Raw genomic sequence first — 24984 nt, 5'->3', positions numbered from 1 at the left:
TTCAGCAAAAAATGTGTTTAATTTACGAAATATTTTCACAAGTATTCCCACAAAGAATGTTTTTAAAAAGTGATTGTGTATCTATGTTATTTTCAAATATAATCTATTTTGGGGCTTAGTTGTGGTCAATTTGAAGTGTACAAATGATTCTTATTATTTTCCAAGACAAGGCCATTCGCTCCGACAAAAATGGTCCCGTGGCTTAATCTAGTTGCCTACCCCTGTTGTAGATCTGTGAGCGAAGGATCTTTGAAACACTAATTGATTCCCTCCCATTCAAATTAAACAACAACCATGTGTCTACATAAAAACAAAGCTAAGTACAATTTAAAAGCAGTTTCTTTTTTTGGGCAAAATGTTATATTTCAACACTAAATTCCTTTTCACCCAAGTTTAAACAAATCTAAACATTGACATAGATCCATAATGAATCCTAACAAAACATTCTAACATATTTCTCAATATACCCAGCCTTTATACCACCAACCAGATTTCGTTGACAGCACAAAACACCAACTAAACACAATTAATGAAAAATATACCACATCACAAATGCTAACCCCACCTAACCCACTTTCCATCTTCCATAACCATAACAAATGTGCCACATCACATAGGCACAGTCTACTCCAATCTACTCCACACCCTCTTTTCTCTGTAAGTGTGTTTTAATAATAGAACTGTCAGTTGGAGCTAAAGGTGGTGGAGGAAGAAGTTGTGAAGGAGCTGTAACTGGAGGAGTAATCCACACTGCCCCTGCGAGAGCCACTCCTAGACCCTGTACGAGAGCCAGTCCTGGAGCCCGAACGGGAGCCTGGGTTGGACACGTTGTAGGGGCTACTAATGCCCTTGGTGGATATGGAGGAGGCCTGGAGCATCTTCATGCCTTTGCCTTCCTCCACCATGCAGCTGTCCATGGCCTCCTTGTAGGAGATCTTCAGCTTGGTTTTGGGGCAGGTCAGGTTCTTGGTGTGGCTCCGCGTGTCCTGTAGCTTCTGGGCTCCACGACCGTCCAGCCAGCCTCGTCGGATGGCCTCCTCGATAGAGGTCTTCTGGCCCGTACCGGGCTCCAGCAGACCTCCTGTCAGGTATTGGAACTCCAGGAATCTCTGTCCGGCCTCATAAGGCAGCCATTTCTCCTTCATGGCCTCGGCCGCAGACATCTTCCTCTTGGTCTTCATGTCCTCGAAGCCCATGAAGGCCTTCTGGGCTGGCTTCAGCTTGGTGGCCATGTCATTGTCAATGATGCTTTGGTGCACAGCATCTTGCAGGTTGAGCCTCTGACCATTGGTGGGGTTGATGATGCCTCCAGTACATGCCTGGGCCTCCAGCAACCTCTGAGCTGTAATGGCGTCCACTAAGCCTCTCCGTAGAGCCTCCGGAATGGTGATCTTTTCCATCGTCTCAGTGTCAAAGATGGCCGCAACAGGGCTCCCTTCGTCAAACTCCTCTGGCGGGGAGAAGATGATGGAGATGTTATTGAAGCGCTTGCGGATGGTGGGGGAAGAGGGACGGGCCTGGGGGGGGCTGCTGCAGGTGGCCACGTCCTCCATGTTTCTGGTGGTCATTGTCAACTCGCTGAGGTTGCTATTGCTGGTGATGAGGTCAGCGAACTGAGGGAGAGTCAGGGTTCCTGATCGGTACTGCTCCAGAGAGGTCTGGTCAATGATGCCACGGTCCAGGGAGTCCTGGATGTCATACTGGGTGCCTGTCTTCCTGTCCACCACCACCAGACGGGCTGAACCATCAGAAGCTGTGATGGTGATCTCCTCCCATTCACACTCTTGCTCTGAAAGACTTAGGAAGGTGTCATAGTCAATGAGCTCCTTATGGTAGGCTTCCCTCACGGTCATCTCTATTCCAGTGTCAGGGTCCACGATCACTACCCTCCTCTTACGGAGGATGGTATTCTGGCTGCTCTGCTGAACCGTCTGCTGGGGCTTGGTCTTGTCTCTCAGGGGTAGGAGAACCAGGCCAGTCTTGGGGTCTGTGATGCACCTCTCCTTCAGCTGCAGGTATGTCAGGTTCTCTTGGGTGTTGGGGTCAAAGAAGCCCTTGGTGTCATCTCCTTCATAGGTCAGGATCTCATTCATCTCCTCGTCGAAGTAGCCCCTCTTGTAGGCAATGTCTACATCGATACGGTGGCTCTCCTTGGGGTCGATGATGCCACCGCTGGCTATCTGAGCCTCAAGCAGTCTGATCCCATGGCCCTTCTCAATCAGATCCTTCTCGATGGCTTGGAAGAGGGAGATGGTCTTGCCAGTGTGTGGGTCTTTGTATCCAGTGACGGCCCTCTCTGCAGACATCAGCTTGTCCTTGAACTCTTTGCCCACAAGGCCTCTCTTCGAGGCCTCATCCACAGTCAGGCAGACATTGTTGACAGGGTCGATCATGAAGCCAGAGGCAGCCTGGGCTTCCAGAAGCTCCAGGGTGGTTCCTTGTCTGAGCAGACCATCCTTCATGGCCTGGTAGATGGTCATTGTCCTGTTGTTGGCTTCATCATAGATCCCTGCGATGCAGTTAGAACCATGCAGGTAGTTCTTGAGCTTGTCCTCGATGTCCTTGCTGCTGAGCTTGCCCTGGTTCAGCTTCTGTACATCTGTCTCAGACAGCAAGTTGGAGTTGATCAGCTCTGTGACGGACACCTCTCCCCTGAGGCCCTGCACGGTCATGGGCTTTTCCGGGGCTGAGAGGAGCAGCATGCCAGAGGCGGGCTCAATCCTACACTTCAACATTAGGTCACTGTAGCTGATCTTCTTCTCAGTGACTGGGTCCAGATAGCAGGCTGGCTTCTTGTTCAGAGCCCTGTAGAGGTCTTCATCAATCAGATTGCGGTCAAGGGCAAGGTCTTTGGGCAGGAACACACTCAGAACTGGGTCCAGGATTCCTCCAACAGACTCCTGGGCCTGTAGCAACCGGAGGGCTGTCTCCTTGTCCAGACGTTTCAGCTTCAGAGCCTGTCCAATGGACAGCAGCTTGCCGGTGTATGGATCTTTGAAGCCTGCACTGGCTGCTTCAGCTGTCATGAGGGCGTCTCTATCGTCTGTGTCCACCACTCCTCTGGAGGAGGCAGCATCAACAGACATCTTCTCGTTAAACTTGGGGTCCATGATGTGGCCGGTGGCAGCTTGGGCCTCCAGTAGCATTAGGGCACTCTCTTGGCTCAGAAGGTTCTTGGTCTTGGCTTCAGTGATGGACATCCTGCCCTGGGGTCCTCTGATCATGCCTGCAATGACGCCTGTTCCCTTGAGGCTAAGCTGGATGTCGACGGCCACATCCTCCACGGTCCTCTTTCCCTTCAGCAGCTGCTCCAGGGTGGCCTTGCTGATAATGCCACAGTCACACAACTGGTGGGCGGTGACCTTACGGCGAACCCCATCGAACACCAGTTTAGACGGGTCCACGGTGACCACCTTCTCGTCTGTCTGGGTCTGGATGCTCATGGAGTCAGGTCTCTGCTGTTGCCTCCTCAACTCCCTCTCCAGGGCGTCTCTCTTCAGGGCCAGGTCTGACACCTCCCTCTCTGAGCTCTGCAGCCTGCCCTTATACCTCTCCTCCACGGTCCTCAGCTCCACTATCATACGCTCCAACTCGCTCTTCAGGGAGAGTCTCTCCCTCTCCATCTTGTCCTTGTCCGAGTCGCTCTGCCTCATCTGGCTCTCCTTCAGTTCGTACTGGCTCTTCCAGTAGGTGAAGTCCTTTTGCATCTTGTCTCGTTCTTCCTGGAGACGCTGTTTGTTGCGCAGCTCAGTCTCCAAGGAGACCTTGATGCGATTCAGTTCCTCTTTATAGTGACCCTGGTGGGTCTTGTCCTGTTCCAGCTGCTTCAACTTGATCAGAAGGGCGTCCCTATCAGACAGGATTTCAGTGTAGTGGGTCTGAGACTTCTGCACAATCATGGAGGTCTGGATGGGAAACAGAGAACAAGACATATTGGTCAACACACTCCCATGTTAAAAATACCTGTATGGATAAAGACTGTACAAATAATTTGTTACACATTCCTTTCATATAAGTAATTTTGAAAAGTAGGTAACACTGTGGTCATGCGGTTTGCCCTCTCCACTTCTGGTAAAAATATTGAGGGAAATAAAACATTTAAGCAAGGACCCAGATAATGCATATTTCCAGCAACCAGAGCACGTATTGATGTGATATACTGTAGATATCGTTGAGTGAGTCCAGTGTAAACCATGGAAGTAGTCAGGTGGTGAACATTGGTCCTCTGAGAAAACTATTCAATTATTGATGAAATTATTATATAATTTAGCCAGTTGATTTAGGACTTATTCATAATGAATAGTTGAGTAATATTAACAATACAATACAATTGCTATTTAAGTGAACAAAAGAAAACCCATTTTCTCAATCAAAATTTTGAGAAATTACCAAACATGGTAACACTTTATTTTAAGAATCTGTAATAAACCAATGCATTTATATAAAGTGTGTGTTCACCATTTATTAATCATTACTTCCACATTTTTAAACCATTTACAAATCATTGGTAAAGTATTTTTGCAGCACCTAATTTAAAGTGAGCACTATTTCTGCTTTGTAAATACTTTATAAATGTTTTGAGTGACCAGTGTAATTTCTAAAAAAGAAAGATGGGCATGCCATTGGTAGTCAATCCAGCAGTCACTGATAAAAGAATAAGCACACAACACAGGATATCTAAGGAAATATACTGAGTGTACAACACATTCCTAATATTGAGTTGCACCCCCTTTTGCCCTGAGAGTGAAAAACCCAGCAGCGTTGCAGTTCTTGACACACACAAACCGACACGCCTGTCACCTACTACCATACCCCGTTCAAAGGCACTGAATGGCACACATATACAATCCATGTCTCAATTGTCTCAAGGCTTAAATATCCTTCAGTAACCTGTCTCCTCCCCTTGATCTACACTGATTTAAGTGGATTTAACAAGTGACACTAATTAGGGATCATAGCTTTCACCTGGATTCACCTGGTCAATCTATGTCATGGAAAGAGCAGGTGTGTATATAAATGTGTGAATTTCTAGCTAACTAACATTTACAAATGTGGGAATAATGATTAATACATTGTGAGCATAGTGTTTGTAAATGCCTCATACATGGTTTAACCTGTTTGGGCTGCAGAGGGAGTATTGAGTAGCCAGATAAAAGGTGCCCATTTCAAACGGCCTCGTACTCAATTCTTGCTCGTACAATATGCATATTATTATTACTATTGGATAGAAAACACTCTCTAGTTTCTAAAACCGTTTGAATTATGTCTGTGCGTGAAACAGAACTGGACTTAGAGCAATTTCCCTATGTGGAGTTGAGAATGCAGATTTTTCCAACCTGTTCTCAGACCTGTGTATAACTTTGCCTGTCTTCTATTGGTTGAGATGCACTGCATACGCCTTCCCCTGGGTGTCAGCGAATAGAGGGCCTTGAAATGGAGTCTCTACGCAGATCAGAAAGTCTATAAATTGATTGGAATCGATGTGTCCCTCCTTTTGCTTCTTCGCGCTGACGCACTGAGGACCTTGGCATGTCGTTTTAGAAGCTCCCGTTTTAGCTTCTAGTTATATCCGGCTCTGTTTTTATTCGATATAGGCTTTAAAGACATCATAATCTTGTTATTTTGAACCAAATTATATCAGTTTATGTCAGTATATTGCAATTTTTGGGTATTTATTTTCTTGGCGCTGTAGGAAGTTGGGTATCTCTGGCCCACATGGCTAATGTTTACTGCTAATTGCAACGTGGAAGACGACATTCTACAACCTAGCAACGATTCTTTTGGACAAAGGACACCTATCCCAAGATTCTGATGGGAGGTCATCAAAAAGTAAGAACTATTTATGCTGATAATTCATTGTTCTGTTGAAAAAAGTCAAATGCATAAGACGCCATTACTTGCAGTGTAGCCTTGCTTTATCGCACCCGGTATTGCGCAGTAACGTTAATTTTAAAAATGTAATTCAGCGATTGCATTAAGAACTAATTTGTCTTTCAATTGCTGTCCAACCTGTATTTTTTTTGTCAAGTTTATGAATAGTTTTCGATAAGAATAGGCGCCTTTCCAAGATGGCGCGGGACAGATTGCTTGAGTATTTGGACACTATTGTCATTGTATAAGCACGATTTGTGCCGCTAAATATGCACATTTTCGAACAAACTCTATATGCATTGTGTAATATGATGTTACAGGACTGTCATCTGAAGAATTCTGAGAAGGTTAGTGAAAAAATTAATATATTTTGGTGGTTTATACGTTATCGCTCTTTTTGCCTTGAATCAATGCTGGGGTGATGTTTGCACATGTGCTAAGCTAATATAACGCTATATTGTGTTTTCGCTGTAAAACACTTAGAAAATCTGAAATATTGTCTGGATTCACAAGATCTGTGTCTTTCAATTGCTGTACGCTGTGTATTTTTAAGAAATGTTTTATGATGAGTAATTAGGTAATACACGTTGCTCTCTGTAGTTATTCTAGTCGCTTTGGTGAGATTTGTGATGGTGGCTGCAATGGTAAACTATGATTTATACCTGAAATATGCACATTTTTCTAACAAAACATATGCTATACAATAAATATGTTATCAGACTGTCATCTGATGAAGTTGTTTCTTGGTTAGTGGCTATATATATTTTTATTTAGTCGAATTAGTGATAGCTACTGACGCAGGAAAAAACTGTTGGAGTAAAAAAATTGTGTCTTATGCTAACGTGGTTAGCTAATAGATTTACATATTGTGTCTTCCCTGTAAAACATTTTAAAAATCTGAAATGGTGGCTTTATTCACAAGATCTGTATCTTTCATCTGGTGTCTTGGACTTGTGATTTAATGATATTTAGATGCTACAATTTACTTGTGACGCTATGCTAGCTATGCTACTCAGTGGGGGGGGAGTGGGGGGTGATCCCGGATCCGGGTTGGTGACTCGTTAAAGGTTAAACAAAATATATTTCTATGAGCAATTGTATTAGTATAAAATATATACACTACCGTTCAAAAGTTTGGGGTCACTTAAAAATGTCCTTGTTTTTTAAAGAAAAGCACATTTTTGTCCATTAAAATAACATAAAATTGATCAGAAATACATTGTAGATATTGTTAATGTTGTAAATGACTATTGTAGCTGGAAATTGCATATTTTTCATGGAATATCTACATAGGTGTACAGAGGCCCATTATCAGCAACCATCACTCCTGTGTTCCAATAGCACATTGTGTTAGCCAATCCAAGTTTATAATTTTAAAAGGCTAATTGATCATTAGAAAACCCTTTTGTAATTATGTTAGCACAGCTGAAAACTGTCGTGCTGATTAAAGAAGCAATAAAACTGGCCTTCTTTAGACTAGTTCAGTATCTGGAGCATCAGTATTAGCTCAATTAGCATTTGTGGTTTCGATTACAGGCTCAAAATGGCCAGAAACAAAGACCTTTCTTCTGAAACTTGTCAGTCTATTCTTGTTCTGAGAAAAGAAGGCGAGAAATTGCCAAGAAACTGAAGATTTCGTACAACGCTGTGAACTACTCCCTTCACAGAACAGCACAAACTGGGTCTAACCAGAATAGAAAGAGGAGTTTAATTTATTTTATTTCACCTTTATTTAACAAGGTTGAGTTGAGAACAAGTTCTCATTTACAACTGCGCCCTGGCCAAAGTGGGAGTGGGAGTGTGAGGCCCTGGTGCACAACTGAGCAAGAGGACAAGTATATTAGAGTATCTAGTTTGAGAAACAGATGCCTCATAAGTCCTCAACTGGCAGCTTCATTAAATAGTACCCGCAAAACACCAGTCTCAACGTCAACAGTGAAGAGGCGACTCCGGGATGCTGGCCTTCTAGTCAGAGTTGCAAAGAAAAAGCCATATCTCAGACTGGCCAATAAAAAGAAAAGATTAAGATGGGCAAAAGAACACAGACACTGGGCAGAGGAAGATTGGAAAAAAAGTGCTATGGACAGACAAATCTATGTTTGAGGAGTTCGGATCACAAAGAAGAACATTAGTGAGACGCTGAAAAAAATGAAAAGATGCTGGAGGAGTGCTTGACGCCATCTGTCAAGCATGGTGGAGGCAATGTGATGGTCTGGGGGTGCTTTGGTGGTGGTAAAGTGGGAGATGTGTACAGGGTAAAAGGTATCTTGAGGAAGGAAGGCTATCACTCCCTTTTGCAACGCCATGCCATACACTGTGGACGGCACTTAATTGGAGCCAATTTCCTCCTACAGCAGGACAATGACCCAAAGCACAGCTCCAAACTATGCAAGAACTATATAGGGAAAAAGCAGTCAGCTGTTATTCTGTCTATAATGGAGTGGAAAGGACAGTCACCGGATCTCAACCCTATTGAGCTGTTGTGGGAGCAGCTTGACTGTATGGTACGTAAGAAGTGCCCATCAAGACAATCCAACTTGTGGGAGGTGTCACACCCTGATCTGTTTCACCTGTCCTTGTGATTGTCTCCACCCCACTCCAGGTGTCGCCCATCTTCCCCATTATCCCCTGTGTATTTATACCTATGTTCTCTGTTGCCAGATTGTCTTGTTTGTCAAGTCAACCTGTGTTTTTGTTCCCAGCTCCTGCTTTTCCCAGTCTCTCCTTTTTCTCGCCCTCCTAGTTTTGACCCTTGCCTGTCCTGACTCTGAGCCCGCCTGCCTGACCACTCTGCCTGCCCCGACCACTCTGCCTGCCCCTGACCCTGAGCCTGCCTGCCGACCTGTACCTTTGCCCCAGCTCTGGATTATTGACCTCAAGCTACATCCCTGCGCCTTCTTCTCCCACGCCTCAACGCCACGGAAAATAACTACAATGTGGGGAATTGTGAGCTTCTCGCGGTGAAGATGGCGTTGGAGGAATGGAGGCACTGGCTGGAGGGGGTGGAACACCCATTCATCGTGTGGACCGACCATAAGAACCTGGAGTATCTCCGCACCCACCGCCAAGCACCTCAACTCCAGGCAAGCCAGATGGGCCCTGCTGTTCACATGGTTCAACTTCTCCTTCTCGTACCAGCCTGGATCCAAGAATGTCAAGTCGGATGCACTGTCACGCCGCTATAGCCCCACGGGTACCACTCCGGAGGCCGAGACCATCCTTCCCACCTCGTGCCTGGTGATGGCACTCAACTGGGGTATAGGGAAACAGGTCCGGGAGGCGCAGCGGTCCGAGCCGAACCCTGGAGGCCCTGATAATCGGATGTTTGTGCCTGATGCTGTCGACACTGCGGTCCTGGAGTGGGCCCATTACGCCATGCTTGCCTGCCACCCGGGCTCCCGTCAGACCCTGGCCTTCGTGCCACAATGCTTTTGGTGGCCTACAATGGTTCCAGATGTCGGCTCGTTTGTCTCCGCCTGCACGGTCTGTGCTCAGAATAAGACTCCTCTTCTGAAGCCACTGCCTGTCCCTCACTGACACTGGTCCCACATATCCCTGGATTTCGTCACAGGTCTCCCCCTGTCTGAGGTCAACACTGCAATCCTGACTGTGGTTGACCAGTTTTCCAAGGCCGCTTACTTCATTCCTCTCCCCAAACTACCTTTGGCCAAGGAGATGGCCCAGCTCATGGTGCAGCACCTCTACCGGATCCATGGACTGCCCGTGGAAACGGTCTCCGACCAGAGGCCTCAGTTCTCGTCCCGGTTCTGGAAGGTGTTCTGTGCCCTCATTGGGTCGTGGGCCAGCCTGTCCAATGGCCAGTAGGAGCGAGCCAACCAGGATCTTGAGACTACTCTGCGCTGCCTGGTCTCCGCTAAACTCCACCTCCTGGAGCCAGCAGCTGGTGTGGGTCGAGTACGCCCGCAACACCCTTCCCTGCTCTACCACATCGGCCGTCCTCAAGACCACCTTCAGGTATCGATGACAGGCGGATCGCCATCGGACCCCGGGTCGCCGGTATCGTCTCAGGCAGAAGGTATGGCTATCCACCCGGGATCTGCCCCTCCGGGTGGAATCCCACAAACTCTCCCCCCGGTTTATCGGCCCATTTCCCATTTCCAAAATTATTAGCCCCTCTGCTGTTCGTCTTCTGTTTCCCCGTACCCTTCGTATACATCCCACCTTTCATGTGTCCAGAGTCAAACCTATGTCTCACAGCCCTGAAGGTTTGACCCCGGGGCAGGGAGTTCCAGTACCTGGTTGACTGGGAGGGTTATGGCCCGGAGGAGAGGTGCTGGTCCCCCACCAGGGACATCCTGGACCCAGGCCTCATTGTGGATTTTCAACGCCGACACCCTGGTCAACCAGGTATGCACCCAGGTAGGATGCCAGGTGTTGCCCCTAGAAGGGGGTGTACTGTCACACCCTGACCTGTTTCACCTGTTCTTGTGATTGTCTCCACCCCCTCCAGGTGTCACCCATCTACCCCATTATCCCCTGTGTATTTATACCTGTGTTCACTGTTTGTCCGTTGCCAGCTCCTGCTTTTCCCAGTCTCCTTTTTCTCGCCCTCCTGGTTTTGACCCTTGCCTATCCTGACTCTGAGCCCGCCTGCCTGACCCTGACTGCCGACCTGTACCTTTGCCCCACCTCTGGATTGTTGACCTCTGCCTACCCTGACCCTGAATGCCGTCCGATACCGTTGCCCCACCTCTGGTTTACTGACCCCTGCCTGCCTTGACCTGTCTATTGCCTGCCCCTGTTGGAATATTAAACCATCGTCAATTCGACGTGTTTGCATCTGGGTCTTACCTTGATTCCTGATAGGAGGTGCTTCAGGAAGCATGGGGTGAAATCTCTTCAGATTACCTCAATAAATTGACAACTAAAATGCCAAAAGTCTGCAAGGCTGTAATTGCTGCAAATTATTTGACGAAAGCAAAGTTTGAAGAACACAATTATTATTTCAATTAAAAATCATTATGTATTACCTTGTCAACATCTTGACTATATTTCCTATTCATTTTGCAACTAATTTCATGTATGTTTTCATTGAAAACAAGGACATTTCTACGTGACCCCAAACTTTTGAACGGTAGTATATATATTTTTTTGACCATACACTACAGCTCAGTATTTGTATGATTTTTTTCACAAAAAATGGCATCATTATTAAGGGATCCAATAACGTTGGACCCCACTGTAAATTATTTGAACTTAATCCTCCCAGTGCCACTCATTCATTCATGCAGATTTGTTTGAATTATTTGGAATTTGCCCCTCAGATCAATCAAAATACCTCTATGGATTGCTTTTGGACTTTGTCCAAATCCGACTTTAGCTTTTCCCTCTCCTTGGTCAGGTCCTTGATGAGGGCTTGGAGTTCCAGTGTCATCTTGCTGCTGCTCTGGAGCTGGACATGCAGGGATGAGATCTGGGCTTGGCTCTCTCCATCCACACTATTTCTGTTAAGTTTTAGTTGCTCTTTCTCCTGCTTCACTCCTCTCAGTTCCTCCTCAAGCCTCAGCCTCTCCTTGGTCAGATTCTGAGTAAGGCTCTGAAGTTTCTCGATCTCTGTGGTGGCATCATTGAGCAGCCGACTCTTCTCCTCTATGGTTTTGTAGAGGCTCTCGTTGCGGAGATTGACTTCACGGACCTTCCCCTGCTCTTGGAAGAGCTGCTGTTGGAGAGCCTTTAACTCTGCAGATGCCTGCCCCAGGTGCTCCGTGGTGGCTTTGTGCTCCCGCAGGCTCTTGTCCAGAGCCTCCTGGAGAGCCCTGAGCTCCTGTTCGTACTTCCTCCCTGATGTGGACACCTCTTCCTGCTTGGCCCTGAAGGTGTTGAGGGAGGTGGTGTGTTCTCTGCAGCTCTGGGTCATCTTCTCCAGCTCAGACTCAATTCTCTTCCTGCGGGTGAACTCATCCTGGGTGGTTCTCTTCTGCTTCTCCATCTCCGCTTCCAGACCATCCACCATAGCCTGCAGGTCCCTGATGCGGCTCTGCAGCCTGGTGGCAGTTGTCTCAGCCTTGGTCCTCTCGTTGGTCTGCTTTTCCAGCTCCACTCGGACCAGGTGGATCTCCTGCTCTGAGATCTTGAGCTTGTTGATGACCTCCCGAGAGGTGGCATTACTGGTCTGCAGCTCAGTGTAGGACTGCCTGAGCTTGGTGAGCTCAATCTCCAGGGCACTTCTCTTCTTGCCCTCCTCCTCCAGGTTGTGTGTCAGAAGTCTGATCTGCCTGCTCTTCTCCTGGCTGCTACTGGTGGCCTCGGCCAGCGCCTCCTTCTGACTCAGCTCCTCCTCTCCTCTCTGGGTGACCACAGTCTGGAGCTGTATCTCCAGCTCTCTCCTCCTCCTCGACTCCTCCGTCCCTGTAGACCTCTGCTGATGGACCTCATCTTCTGCCTTCCTCCTCATCGCCTCAGTCTGAGTCACAGACAGTCTCAACCTCCTCAACTCCTCTTCAAGATCCCTTTTATCCGATTCTAGTCCCTCACACTGCAGTTTGAGCTCAGCCGTGTCCTCCTGTTTCTGCTGAGAAGCCTTGAGGATGGTGGTCTTGGTGACGTGGATCTCCGACTCATAGGTTTGCTTAAGGTTACTCATCTCCTGGTTGCACTGGGTTCTTACCTTAGAGATTTCCTGCTCCGCCCCACGCCTCCTCGTGGCCTCCTCTTCCAGCTGCATCCTCAGCCTGTCCAGCTCGCGCTCCTTGTCCTTCACTGCCTTCTCCAAGTCGATCTTGGACCAGTTGAGCTCGTCCAGCTCCTTCTGGCGCCGGCGCACGGCCGCCTCGTACTCTTCCTGCTGGCTTGTATAGCGCTCCTCGGCCAGCCTCTTCTTCCTCTTCTCCTCGTCCAGCTGGTAGGTGAGACGGGTCAACTTGTCGTTGAGCTCAGTCAACTGGCTGCTGGTGTTGTCCAGGCTCTCCCTGGCCACGCTGACCTGCACAGCTGTGGTCCTCTTCACCTCCTCCATGGAGATGAGTTGTTCTTTAGACTGTGAGAGCTCCAGCTTGTACCGAGACAGGGCGTCCTCTAAGGAACGGTTCTTCTGGCTGTGGTCCCCAATGTTCTCCTTTAGACGACGAAGCTCCTCCTCCAGCATCTCAATCTTGGTGTTCCTAATCTGAGGAGGGAAAATAGGAGTGTCGCAATGAGATGGTAGTTGACCATAAAAACAGATCTAGGATCAGATTACCCTAACCAGGGAAAGTCATATCACTAGAAATTGATAATCTACAGTATTATTAGGAGGGAACACATATGCTACATATCGCAAACCCATTATTTTTATGATTGTGCCTTCACACCCTTACCTTCAGTTCCTCCATGTTCTTGAGCATCTCTCCCAGGAACTTGTAATAGTCACTGGAGCGGGTCAGGAGCTCAATGTAGCGAGACTGGAGGTCAGCACCCTAGTGGAGATAATTATAGAGTTTATAAATAAACAAGCAGCCATAAAAAACAGCCACTAGAACAGAGTTAATTGGAAACCTTATTTGCCAACATTTAGGATAATTTTTTAATAGAGCCAAATAGAAAATCAATCCAAAAAACAAGGATTACCACATATGGATTAACATAATGGTAATGACTGGCCTTATGCTACCCCAGGCGTCATGATCCCATTTACCCACATTAGCAGGGTAAAGACCAGTCCCTGTATTGATAAAACATCTAGGATCTGCCCCCCTGTCCATAACCATATTTATTATGCTCTAAAAAGCTAAACTGATCCTACTCTGAGACGCTTTATGAATACAGCCCTGATCTATTTTTAACACTGTCTACTGCCCCCTGTTGGACAGGCTGCTCCATTACCTCCTGTCTGACCACAGTGGCAGGGGACTGGAGCATGGTTCTCTTGATAGGGATGTTCAACAGGGTCTCCAGTCCTGCACTGTAGGAGGCCAGCTGCAGCTCATAGTCCTGGAATGAAGTAGCACCACATGTGAACACAGGCACTTAGCATTTGTATTGTACATGCTACAGTATGGAAGGGTTTTAGGTGCTGATGTGGTATTCAAACGGGTAAGATACTTTCAGTGACAACCACATTGAAGGCGTCGAGAGAATGACAGGTTGAGAAAGAACGGCATTCACCTTGATGGAGGCAACGCAGGTGTCCGCATCCTTCTGTACATCTTCCACCTTCTCCTTCTTCCCTTTGATCTCACTGTGCAGCACCTGTCCATCAAACATACTGGGCTTGTCATGCGTGCATTAGGATCTATCAATCATACCTGAAACAACCAGTCAGTGTCTGTACTGTACATAATTGCACAACAACAATAACAATATACATTTTGGGGATGGCTGTGCAGTGGCCTACCTTCTGTTGGTTGAGGTGCTCCATGACAGCCTGGATGTTGCTAAACTTGGCTGTCTGCAGGGTGTCCTGGCGCTGTCTAGCGTTGTCTATCCACTGGTCAACCACTCCGCTGCTCTGCTGGAAATGTCTCAGCTGTTTCTCCTGCTTCTCCAGGTCCCACACTCTGATGAGATAGGATGTAATTATGCACCCAGCTTCTGGAATAGCCTGACAGAAAACCTGAGGAGAGCCGAAACTATTGACATATTTTTAAAAAACACACCTTTTAAGATTTTATTTTCCTTACGGTGCTTTTTAGTCGTTCAGTTTTTATTGTTATTATTTTGTTTTTATCCTCTTAAGTCTGTTGTGTAGTAAATATAAAAGTTTTTATTTTCAGCGTTTTTTGTTTTTTCCTGTGAAGCACATTGGATTGCATTCCATGTCTGAAATGTGCTGTATAAATAAAGCTTGATTTGATTTAATAGAGAAAAGGAGGGAGAAGAGAAAGAGGAACAGTTAGTCCCATGGTCAATAGAGTTGCTGAATACTAGCTAGAAGGATCCACTACATGGGCATAGAGGCGACATCAGAACTGAATATGTATCATGGTATGGGTATTGACGAGTTTGTGAGAAGTGGATGTTTAGAGATCTAAGGGTCCTCACCTGCTGTCGATCTGGGTCTGGATGCGTCTCCAGCGGTCAGACATCTGGGTCACCAGCTCAGCGTACTTGGACAGGTCCACATCACACTTGTGTAAGGAAGCTGAGATCTGACTGTTCACGTGGACTGCATTGGCCAGGTCACTCTCCATGGCCTTCAGAAGGTCTCTCTTATGTTCCAGGTCAGACTTCATTTGCTGTAGTGGAAAGACAACAGGCAATGCTCAAGACACACTATTGGACACTGATACGAATCTTGCTGAAACATACTCCCTCTCACAGTTCTACAACACTAATGAACAATTAGAATATTGAATTGCAAAAGCAGTATATACATATATTATTTGGCAATATTACACAGCTCGCAATCAGAATTGATTGACAGATAGATGAACTAACTGACAGATATGAATTGACAGCAGTGGTGATTGATGGTGTGTCTGACCTTGAGTGTAGCCCTGTAGCGCTCCAACTCGTTGAGATCCAGGGACGTGGTCTCCTTCTCAGTCAGACGGGCCTCGTGGACCTTGATGACATCCTCAGCCTGGATGAGGCTCTGTAGCAAGTTCTGCAGATATGACAGTCTACCCAGGGAACACATACACACAGAGACCACGTTACAAAACCACATCAATAAACAAGACCTTTCAACAGTGAAACGACAAACAACACCACAACAAACTACAACCATTTCACACAGGTGAAACATACCCTCAATAAACATTTGCTAAACAGTTTGTTTTCTCAAATACTTCTTAACATAGGAAGAAGACTATAAGGTAGGAGCTCCTATGAGAGCCGTACCTCTGGAGGTAGGCAGAGGACAGCCCCTGCAGATCTCCCAGTTTCTGGTTGAGGAGATCCAGCTCTTTCCTGAGGAACTTGGCCTGCTCCGAGTCTGCTGCCGTCCCCTCCAGCTGCTTCACCACCCTCTCCCTCAGCCTCAGGTACTCATCACGCACACCATCCAGGTCATTGTGAATGCCCTGAGATTCAGGAACAAGTGTTAGTCCATCATGTAGAATAGTTTGCAGTTAAGATGATTGACATTATTCAATGAGAAAGACACTGTGGCCATCTATTGGCTATCTTTGAACACTTTAAATTAATCCAGTATTCAAAAACACAATTGGATAGGATTGACCACACAGGTTCCCTTACATTGCTTTCACCTATCCAGTCATGCTATCTCATATATTACATCAAAGACTGGACGAAGAAATGCAAAGGTGTATGTTTTTCACAGGCCCATTTCATCTATTGTATCTCTGGTGTAGATGCAGTTGCATACCTCCAGCTTCAGGAGGTGCTGTGAGCACTCCTGCACACTGTTCTCCCCCAGGGAAACATGGAGGTGGTGGCTGAGGCCTGATTCAGCCAGCTCCAGCCTGCGTCTGAGGGCTTGGAAGTCACTGAGCAGGGTCAGGCTCATGTTAGAGCCCTGGGTGGAGATGCTGGTATCAGTCAGCGAGGTATTGGTGATCTTGGTAGTGTTAGCTTTGATGGGCGGCTCAGGCTGGACCACCACCACGTTGGATTGATCTGTGAAATGAAATGGAACCAATTTGAATTTAGTGGACTGGCATCGAATTGAGTAGCAATAAATATTCATATTATAACTGACATCCAACATAATCTAATTGATTTCTTGGCAAACATCTGTAGCAATTGGGTCACAGTATCGACTGGTTATTATTCAATTCATTCCATTAACCTTCCTGACTAATTCAGTTGAACTGATGCAGTTTGTAGTGTAGACAGGGAATGTGTTAAGCCATCTAAGAACTGGGTATACTAGGCACCCTTGGACTCACTGTATGTAGGCAGCCCTATGACCAGTGTGTCGTAGTGGCTCTGGGCTCCAGAATACTGGCCCTCCATCTTCTTCTTCTCATCCTCTTCAAACATCTCGGAGCCGTGGCTGTTGCGGAGGAACTCCTGGTAGTGAGTCTCCAGACTCTTAATGATGCTACGGTACTCCTCAGGACGCATCTGGGACAGCTAGGAGAGAGTGATGGAGAGGAAGGACGAGTGAGATTTACAACTACTGTGGGCTAAGAGGGCTCATTAAACATCTACTTCCCTCTTGTTGTGGATGAAAAAGATTGCGATGTTAGAGTTAAATCATGTCTAAATAAGACCAACACTTGAGATGTCTAATACACAAACACAACGTTAAATATTTCCAAATGGCTGTGTTGTATTGCCACCTAAAACCTGTGTTCCTTGTTCATATTGTGAGAGTAGCACTATTGATTGGTGTGACAGATTGTCTGCAGTGTAAGTCATAGTCTTGTTTAAGGCCTTACCATGGTGAGGGTGAGGGAGTTGATATGGTTGATGTCTTTGACACAGTACTGCCAGGAGATGAGGCTCTTGATGTTGATGTAGAGTTGATTCCAGATGCCCATGATAGCCTCATAGTACTGTTCATTCCTGCAATACACAACATAGGATCAGTTACTAATCTGTTTGTGTCATAACAGGGTAAAGTCAGTTGATATATTCTGACACCAGCATTTATGAAATTATTAGTATGTAGTGTAATGTCATTTTTATGGCACTGTTATTTAGTCCATTTAAATGGCAATAATGTCATAGAGCCAAGCAGTGTGGTTGTCGAGGGGATCTTACTTGTTGGCCAGGCCGATGCTTAGGGGGTTGGGTGGGGGGATGAGGAGGCACACAGATGGGATCAGCATGTCCAGACCTCCAGGACCCGTCACGTGCCACTTACTGCGCTGGGAGTTGTCCTTCAGGATGCCCTCGTCCCCCTTTAAGATCCCTTTCTGTAGGACACACAGAACACATGCAAAACAGTGTAAACTCACTACTGTTGCGGATCTTCTCTATGCAAATATTGTATGTGTGTGTTAGGGGTGGTAGTATTGTAAGAATTTGTATAAACGACGTCAGTTCATGGGTTAACACTTTAAAATGTGTGTGTACGTATGTGTGTGTATCTGGTGTGTGTGGGGGTGCTGACCTGGTCCTGTTTGAAGTCACACAGGGCCTGTACTATAACAGCTGTGCTGCTCTTCTCTTCAGGGTTACGTGGTCTCAGCCTCACGATGCTCTTGGACTTATTCACCAGGTGCTTCACCTGCCTCTTATTCTCCATGACCCTCTCCTTCTCTCTCTGTATGGGGACACAAACACACAGGTCATATAAGGGTCACAGAAACAGGACGTGTCCTATACTTATCCCTGAAGAATATGGTACCACTATTAAAATAACTTTAACCATCCTATATAGTTGTTATATACCCTATGACATTTGCATTATCTTGTTCACATTTCCATTTCTAAATCATGCCATGCAAACAGGTGAGGGAACGAGTTATCCTCAATAATGAGTAGCAAGGAGGTCAAAGAGGGATATCTGCAAAAATGCTTGCTACTCATATCAAATATTTGTTGAAAATATGATAGTTGTGGGAGAGATCCTATATGGAAACATTCTCAGGTGTCATTCAGTGTTAGGTACCTCGAGGTTCTTCAGGAGCTCAGTGAGGTTCTCCAGAGGTGTTCCTTTATCACAGGTAAACTTCTTACGGATGATCTCATGGTCCTTTTGCAGCTTGCTGTAGGTCTCATTGGCCTCCTTGAAGAACTGCAGTGGAGAGGGAAGGTTAATAGAACATGGGATACAGATACTGTGTGTGTGTGTGTGTGTGTGTGTGTGTGTGTGTGTGTGTGTGTGTGTGTGTGTGTGTGTGTGTGTGTGTGTGTGTGTGTGTGTGTGTGTGTGTGTGTGTGTGTGTGTGTGTGTGTGTCTATGCACACTTTAGTGTTTATGTGTTAATGCAAGTATGTCTACGTGTGTATTCACCTGGCTGTAGGCAGCGTTCTCCTTCAGGTGGACATGAATACACTTGGTGATCTGGAGCAGCCAGCTCCACTGGGTTTGCAGAGTATCCATATAGGCCTGGGGAACAAACAACACTCTTAGTTAGCAGCAACTTCATGAATATTGTAGAACAAACTCATGTTACCACTTCACTGCTTAAAGGGGAGCTAAGCATACAATTATACAAATCCAGTAACTTTCCCAAAATGTTCCAAAAGTTACTGGAATTCTGAAAATCTAGCTAAGGGTACAGTGACTCTCACCTCTATCTTGTCTGAAGCTGGGTGATTGTTCTTCAGGAGACCATCCACTTTCTGCTTCAGTTTGTTCAGCTCCTTCTCTTTCTCCTCCAGGGCACTCATCAGTTTCTGGGAGAGAAAGATAGACTGTCTGTGAGTAAACCTACAAAAGGACTACTACAGTCCCAGATGGCCGCTATTCTTTATACAGTGCACTAAAAGGAGTACACTAAATAGGGTATAGGGTGCCATTTGGGTCACAACCTAGGAGGCTTATCTCCTCATGGTTACCAGACCTTGATATTCTGCTACTTCATGTTCATTCGTAAATAGCAGAGTGAAAACAAGACTTTGGAAGTGCGATAACACGAGACCACAGTAGTAAGTGCACTGAATAGATACATATGATGTCAGTATTGTAAGGCCTTACGGAGTAGCTCTCCTGTTTCTTGGGGATGTAGACGTCAATGTTATTGTCTCCCCAGTTGAACACCAGCTCCTCCTCCTCTCTCTCGTTGACCCACATGATGGCCCTGGAGATCTCGTCGATGATGTTCTGCAGCTCTCGCAGCTGGCCCGTACGAGCAAATGACATTTTCTGACAGAGGAGAAGATGAACAAAGATGAGCACAATGAGGCTAGTGAATACAACTATGAAGAAAGGAATGATCAAATAACTTTATTTTGTTGAATAGTTTGTTGTTAATATGGACTCCTACCTGCAGACTGTCCCATTCTTGCTGCAGGGAATGGAGGCCACCCTTGTCATCCTTTTGGGCCTGAGTTAAGACACAGACGATTAGTAGGAACAGAGGTTTTTCACGGCTATATTACCTGACCAAGGAGCACTTATAGTTATAGTCAACTCTATAGTACGCACCAGTTCATCCCTGGCGTGATCCACCTCATGGCTCCTCTGTATAGAGCTGTGGAACTTGTTCTGGCTGAGGATCTGCTGCTCGATGGTGGCCGCGTCCTCACCCCACGGAGACGTCTCGATCAGACGCTGCAGACAGACAGATATAGAGGCAATACAGCTTACTCTATTTTCTCAACAACACTGAGTCAAAGTAAAATCATGGCACCAACATGTATGAAGTTTTGCCCGTGTTTACTCAATATTATCCACAATAATAGCTTAATTACATTAGTATTACTGAATAACAACCTCTCTGCTTCAGGATTCATTAAAATAAGTATAATTTGGTGTCATGTAGTTAGCAATTCTATTGAGTATTTTCTGGTAAACACCAGTTCATACCAGCTGTCGGACAGTGATAAAGTGCTAGCGAAACCAATTATCTGTTTGTGTGGAAGGCTGAACAAATGTGTCCTTCCTAAGTCTATTCTCTAGATGGCAGTAAATAACCGTTAACTGATCAGTGTGTCTGTCATCAGCAGGAAACTATTCCAACTATTCCCCCTGTAGAGTTCACTCCAATCCACTCAGCTTTGATAAGAAAAAGGGTTGAGTTCTGCTCAGTAGAAACTGGCTGGGGGTGGGTGGGTGGCCAACCACCTCCACCCCAGCCACCCACCCACCCCTACCCCAGCCAACCACCCCCACCCCAGCCACCTCCACCCCAGCCACCCCCACCCCAGCCAGTTTCTACTGAGCTGCACACACCCTTTTTTCGTCTATCCTTTCTTTTGTTTTCTTTCCCCACCCTTCGTTTATACATCTATGGCTGTAAGCTGTAAAGACACAATGTGCGTTTGGTGAGCGAGACTGTTGGAGTTAATAGACTTTGACCTCAGACATGACTTTTTAAATAGTGGACAGCCTGAGGGAGATAGGGTGGAGGGAGATATGTGTGGGGAGAGAGGCTATGTAACAACTGATATACAGTAGGGTCACTAGAGAGGCAGGGAGGGAGAGGGAAGGAGTGAGGGAGAGATGGGGGATGGGGAGAGAGAGACAGAGAGAGAGAGTCAGGAAAAGTTTCACTCTTGCCAATACCTTTATTGACTCAACGTGATAGAGAAGGAGAGAAAGTTCTGTACACAACATTCAGTGACAAAGCCAGAAAGACACAGAGGGAGGTGAACAAATCTGAGCGAAGAGGAACAAAGGAAGAGCTTAGGTGAGATAATGATAGGGAAGGGGTGAGAGAGATGAAGGGATAGGGAGAGAGGGAGAGGCAGGGAGTGGTGTGTGTGAGTGAGTGAATTAGTTGGAAGCAAGGCGTGCAGGGTGTGTTCTCGTATGCATGTAAGTGATCAGTCATGTCCCATATTGGAATGAGTCAGTGGTGAGTGTCAGATTTTACACTCCTCTCCTTCTTTGCCCATGTTCCTGTCTCTCTTGCTAAGTCTCTGTTCCTGTCTTCCTCGCTCTCGTCTCTCTCTCTGAGTGTCCATGTTTTGGCATTGTGGTGGTTTTGTGTTTCAGCAGGTCAGATTCTGCGATGAGATGGGTGTCATGCTTCAACCTCCCTTCACACACACACACACACACACACACACACACACACACACACACACACACACACACACACACACACACACACACACACACACACACACAATGTCCTACTGCTCTATACCGGTTTAGAGCTTGGAGATGAGGATGGAATATATTACACCCTATACAATCAACCTTGAGGGGGAAATCGCTAAATAAATTATGCAGGTTTTATAATACCTTCTGTTGGCCAATCCAGGACATGGCATCAGCGTAGGTCCTCCCTCTCTCCTCCCAGCCAATGCTTCCTCTGGTCTGTCTCTGGTTTGTCCCACTGATGGAGGAGATGATCCCACTCTGCATGCTCTGGAGCTGCTGTACGCTGTAGGGAAGGAGAGACAGGAAGTGTCAGGCATGAAAGATAAGAGGAGATTTGTCCCATCTGTTTTTAAGCACAAATGTAAACGCAAACGAACATAGAAATGCATTTATCAAATACACACAAACACACACTCTCTCTTTCTTTCACACGAACATACACAGATGCACTCCTTCGGTCCCTCTCTAACACACAGACAGCTGTCCTTGCCTCCTGATGATGTTGTCGTTGGGTTGTCTCATTTGCTGCAGCTCTATGGCACATTCATTCAGTTGGTCTATAGTCTCAGAGGACATAGTGATCAGCTTGTCCACCTCCACCGCTGGACCACGCTGGGGGAGGACAATCATATGGTCAGTACAACAATACACATACACACACACACATACACAACCCAGTACTGTCAACATACCCACACTATCCAAAGGACTGCCCAGTAAGCTGCTACAGATCTGCTACCTTATTTGACCAGTTTCTCACAGCAGGAAAATAATCCTGCAGCAACAGGAAATGTGAATAATTATGTGAATTATAATGAATTGACATTTTTGTAGGGGCTGAGGGATCAAATGAAGACAGCAGACCTGTAATAATGTCCCATTCATGGACAAAAAAAGCAAAAAGAGCTATTTTCTATTGAGTAATTCTAGATGAGTGAGATGTTATCAGTACAGCTGAAGACCACGACTGCTACCAATGCTGCATCAACACAGATAAACATCCCAGACATCAATGTAAAAAATATGGCTTCATATTTGTAAGTGAAAGATACGTCATTATGCTGAAGCTAAAACGATTAAAATTCTGCTCTTCCACAACCAAACATGGTCTTGTGTCAGTGTCTGGGTAAGTGCAGTCATGCATGCTTAAGTGTGATTTCATCCATAACTATGCTTTGACCTATGAGAGTACTTACTGCCTGGAGAATCTGCTGTACTCTCTGCAGGTACTCCTTACACTGGCCTTGCAGGAAGAAAGCTTTCTTTTGGATGCTCTGCACACTAAACATGACAAAACAAGGAACACACCATCAAAGTTTGTTATATTGCAAAACACAGCAGCCATTATAATAACTTTCGTAATCTGCATTATACTAATATGAACAATATTAACAAGGTAGTTGACATCATTCGATGACATCACTTCTTGAGCAATAGCTGGGTGAGGATCGAGTTAAGGTGTGTGTGTGGTGTGTTGAACATTTCCAACATGTTTCAGCTCTTGAACACAGCCCAATGGATCTTAATATATTGGCTCTGACCCAGAATATGTGTTGAGTAATGTCTGTGATTGTATTCTGGATAATGTAACCCAGGCTATTGAAACCCTATAGAATAAGGGAATTGACCACTATTGTGTGACTGTAGTTTTATCATCTAAACTTAATGTGAAACAGCACTTTATAAGGGTATAATGCTATGGATATATCATACTTTTGATTCCTCAAATCAAAGACCATTGATTTCAATGTATTTAAATGTGTAATTAAATGTAATCATAATTAATAAAGCTTTTAAATAAACGGTGGATTTTTGGGGTATTTAATGATCTAAATGATATAATGAAAATATATGCCGATACAATAGACTGTTATTATGTATTTGACAAAACAGAGTTTCATTCATTTTCATTGTACATATGTATAATGAATGGTCTATTCAACACTTATCTAAAACAATCCAGGTTGATATGTACACTAGAGTCTGGCACTATAAGGTTCTATCTGCAAAAATATGATTCTGAGATCATTGGCTTTATAGTTCCAAACCCTATTGGTTGAATGGTGTCAGTAATTTTATATCTTGTATACTTTTGAATTTAACATCATGAATTAGGGGTATTTATACATTTTGACAAAAATACAGATAAAACCTTATAATCTAAAACTCTCGTGTAGGCCCATTGGTCCAATGACATTTTTGCCACAGTAACGGAATTATGCTGAGACTGAGTTCAAAGTATACCAAACCATACAACTCTATGCACAAGGATTACTTTTAACAATTTCCACTGAACATTTTACAAAAACACATTTACACGAAGAACTGTGCAGATACAAAGTTTGGTAAGAGAATTAGGGTAAAGTGTCCCTCAGTTGTATTCTGTTACCAAACTTTGTGTCGGCACAGTTCTTTCTGTAAATGTGTTTTTGTAAAATGTTCAGTGAACATTGTTAAAAGTAGTCCTTTTTCATGGTGGTTGGTTATGGTTAGTTAAACTTTGAATTAAATGGTTTTTGTTTGGTATACATTTTTAAGTGAAAAATCTGCAAATGTCGGCATCATTTTGTTACCATGGAATTGCCCTGTGCTTTATTTAGGCTAACTGTAATTATGCATGTAAGGTACACATTACATACCTTGCTCCCCCTCCGTAGCCGCCTCCTCCACCTCCACCACCTCCACCTCCTCCCAAGGAAGATTTGGAGTAAGTTTGTGAATAGGTGTATCCATCTCCATATTCCTGTTGATAGCTGTTTCCACCGACGAAGACCTGGCTGCCGTCATTCCTGGGAATGGTGAAACTGCCGCTCGTCAGGTCTGGTCGAGAATTAGTCCTCCGAATCATGGTCGGAAGTCTACTTTGAGAGCCGTACATACTAATTTCCAGTCCCGTTTATGATTGCAATTCTGTTAAAAAAAGGTAAATGGTATTGAAAGAAATGTAGTCCTAAACGTCAATGGAGCTCGTCCCTGCGCGCACAGTCGACGACGTCTCCTGTTGCGCTGATATTGTACTACTGAGAACACGGAAGAGTGTTGTTTTTGGACGGAGACCACACCTAGCGGTGTCTCAAACGAAATAACGCCCTTGTTACTTTTCGTCAGTGGACTATATTTCTGGGTGGAGTTAACTTTTTCCTGCTGGGAATAGGACGGAGAGCTGTGCAAAGAATGAAATAATTTGTCACGCTTTTCACAAGATTATTGAGGTCGGGAAGGTCGAGTAACGATAATAACGGTCCTAAACCTTCCATACCTCAAGAATCTTGCGAAGAGCGTTATTGTCCTCACTCGACCTTCCCGAACTCAATAATCTTGTGAAGAGCGTGACAAATTCTTTAATTCTTATGGTCTCTCCTTTTTCAAACGAATTGCTGAAATTGATATTAAGGGATTAAAGGCTACTGTGAAATTGTTGGGACAATATTATTCTATGTTTGCAACATTAGAAAGCAAAATACGATAATACGGGAAGTAATGTTTTTATTAGTTTATCAATAGAAAGCAAAATACGATAATATGGGAAGTAATGGTTTTATTCG

At 45.3% G+C, this 24984-nt stretch overlaps 1 protein-coding gene across 1 annotated transcript; it reads right to left on the bottom strand.

The window, feature by feature from the left end:
* dspa (desmoplakin a) lies at nt 1–24146 on the bottom strand. Its single transcript, XM_039004023.1, has 24 exons — nt 24079–24146; nt 22636–22720; nt 21930–22051; nt 21581–21722; nt 19817–19942; nt 19656–19715; nt 19367–19534; nt 18961–19065; nt 18680–18775; nt 18335–18460; nt 17834–17986; nt 17482–17636; nt 17157–17283; nt 16662–16848; nt 16139–16389; nt 15652–15833; nt 15293–15431; nt 14851–15044; nt 14204–14366; nt 13975–14058; nt 13693–13800; nt 13188–13286; nt 11171–12997; nt 1–3905 (listed from the first exon to the last, which is right to left on the bottom strand). The coding sequence occupies exons 3-24, from the start codon at nt 22013–22015 to the stop codon at nt 684–686; spliced, it is 7800 nt and encodes a 2599-aa protein (XP_038859951.1). The 5' UTR covers nt 22016–22051; nt 22636–22720; nt 24079–24146; the 3' UTR covers nt 1–683.
* Between the last annotated feature and the right edge of the window lie 838 nt (nt 24147–24984).

Source organism: Salvelinus namaycush, chromosome 11, assembly GCF_016432855.1.
Source record: "Salvelinus namaycush isolate Seneca chromosome 11, SaNama_1.0, whole genome shotgun sequence".
Taxonomy (NCBI): Eukaryota; Metazoa; Chordata; class Actinopteri; order Salmoniformes; family Salmonidae; genus Salvelinus; species Salvelinus namaycush.
The sequence above is the reverse complement of the archived record's forward strand: the minus strand, read 5'-3'. Positions and strand labels throughout refer to the sequence as shown.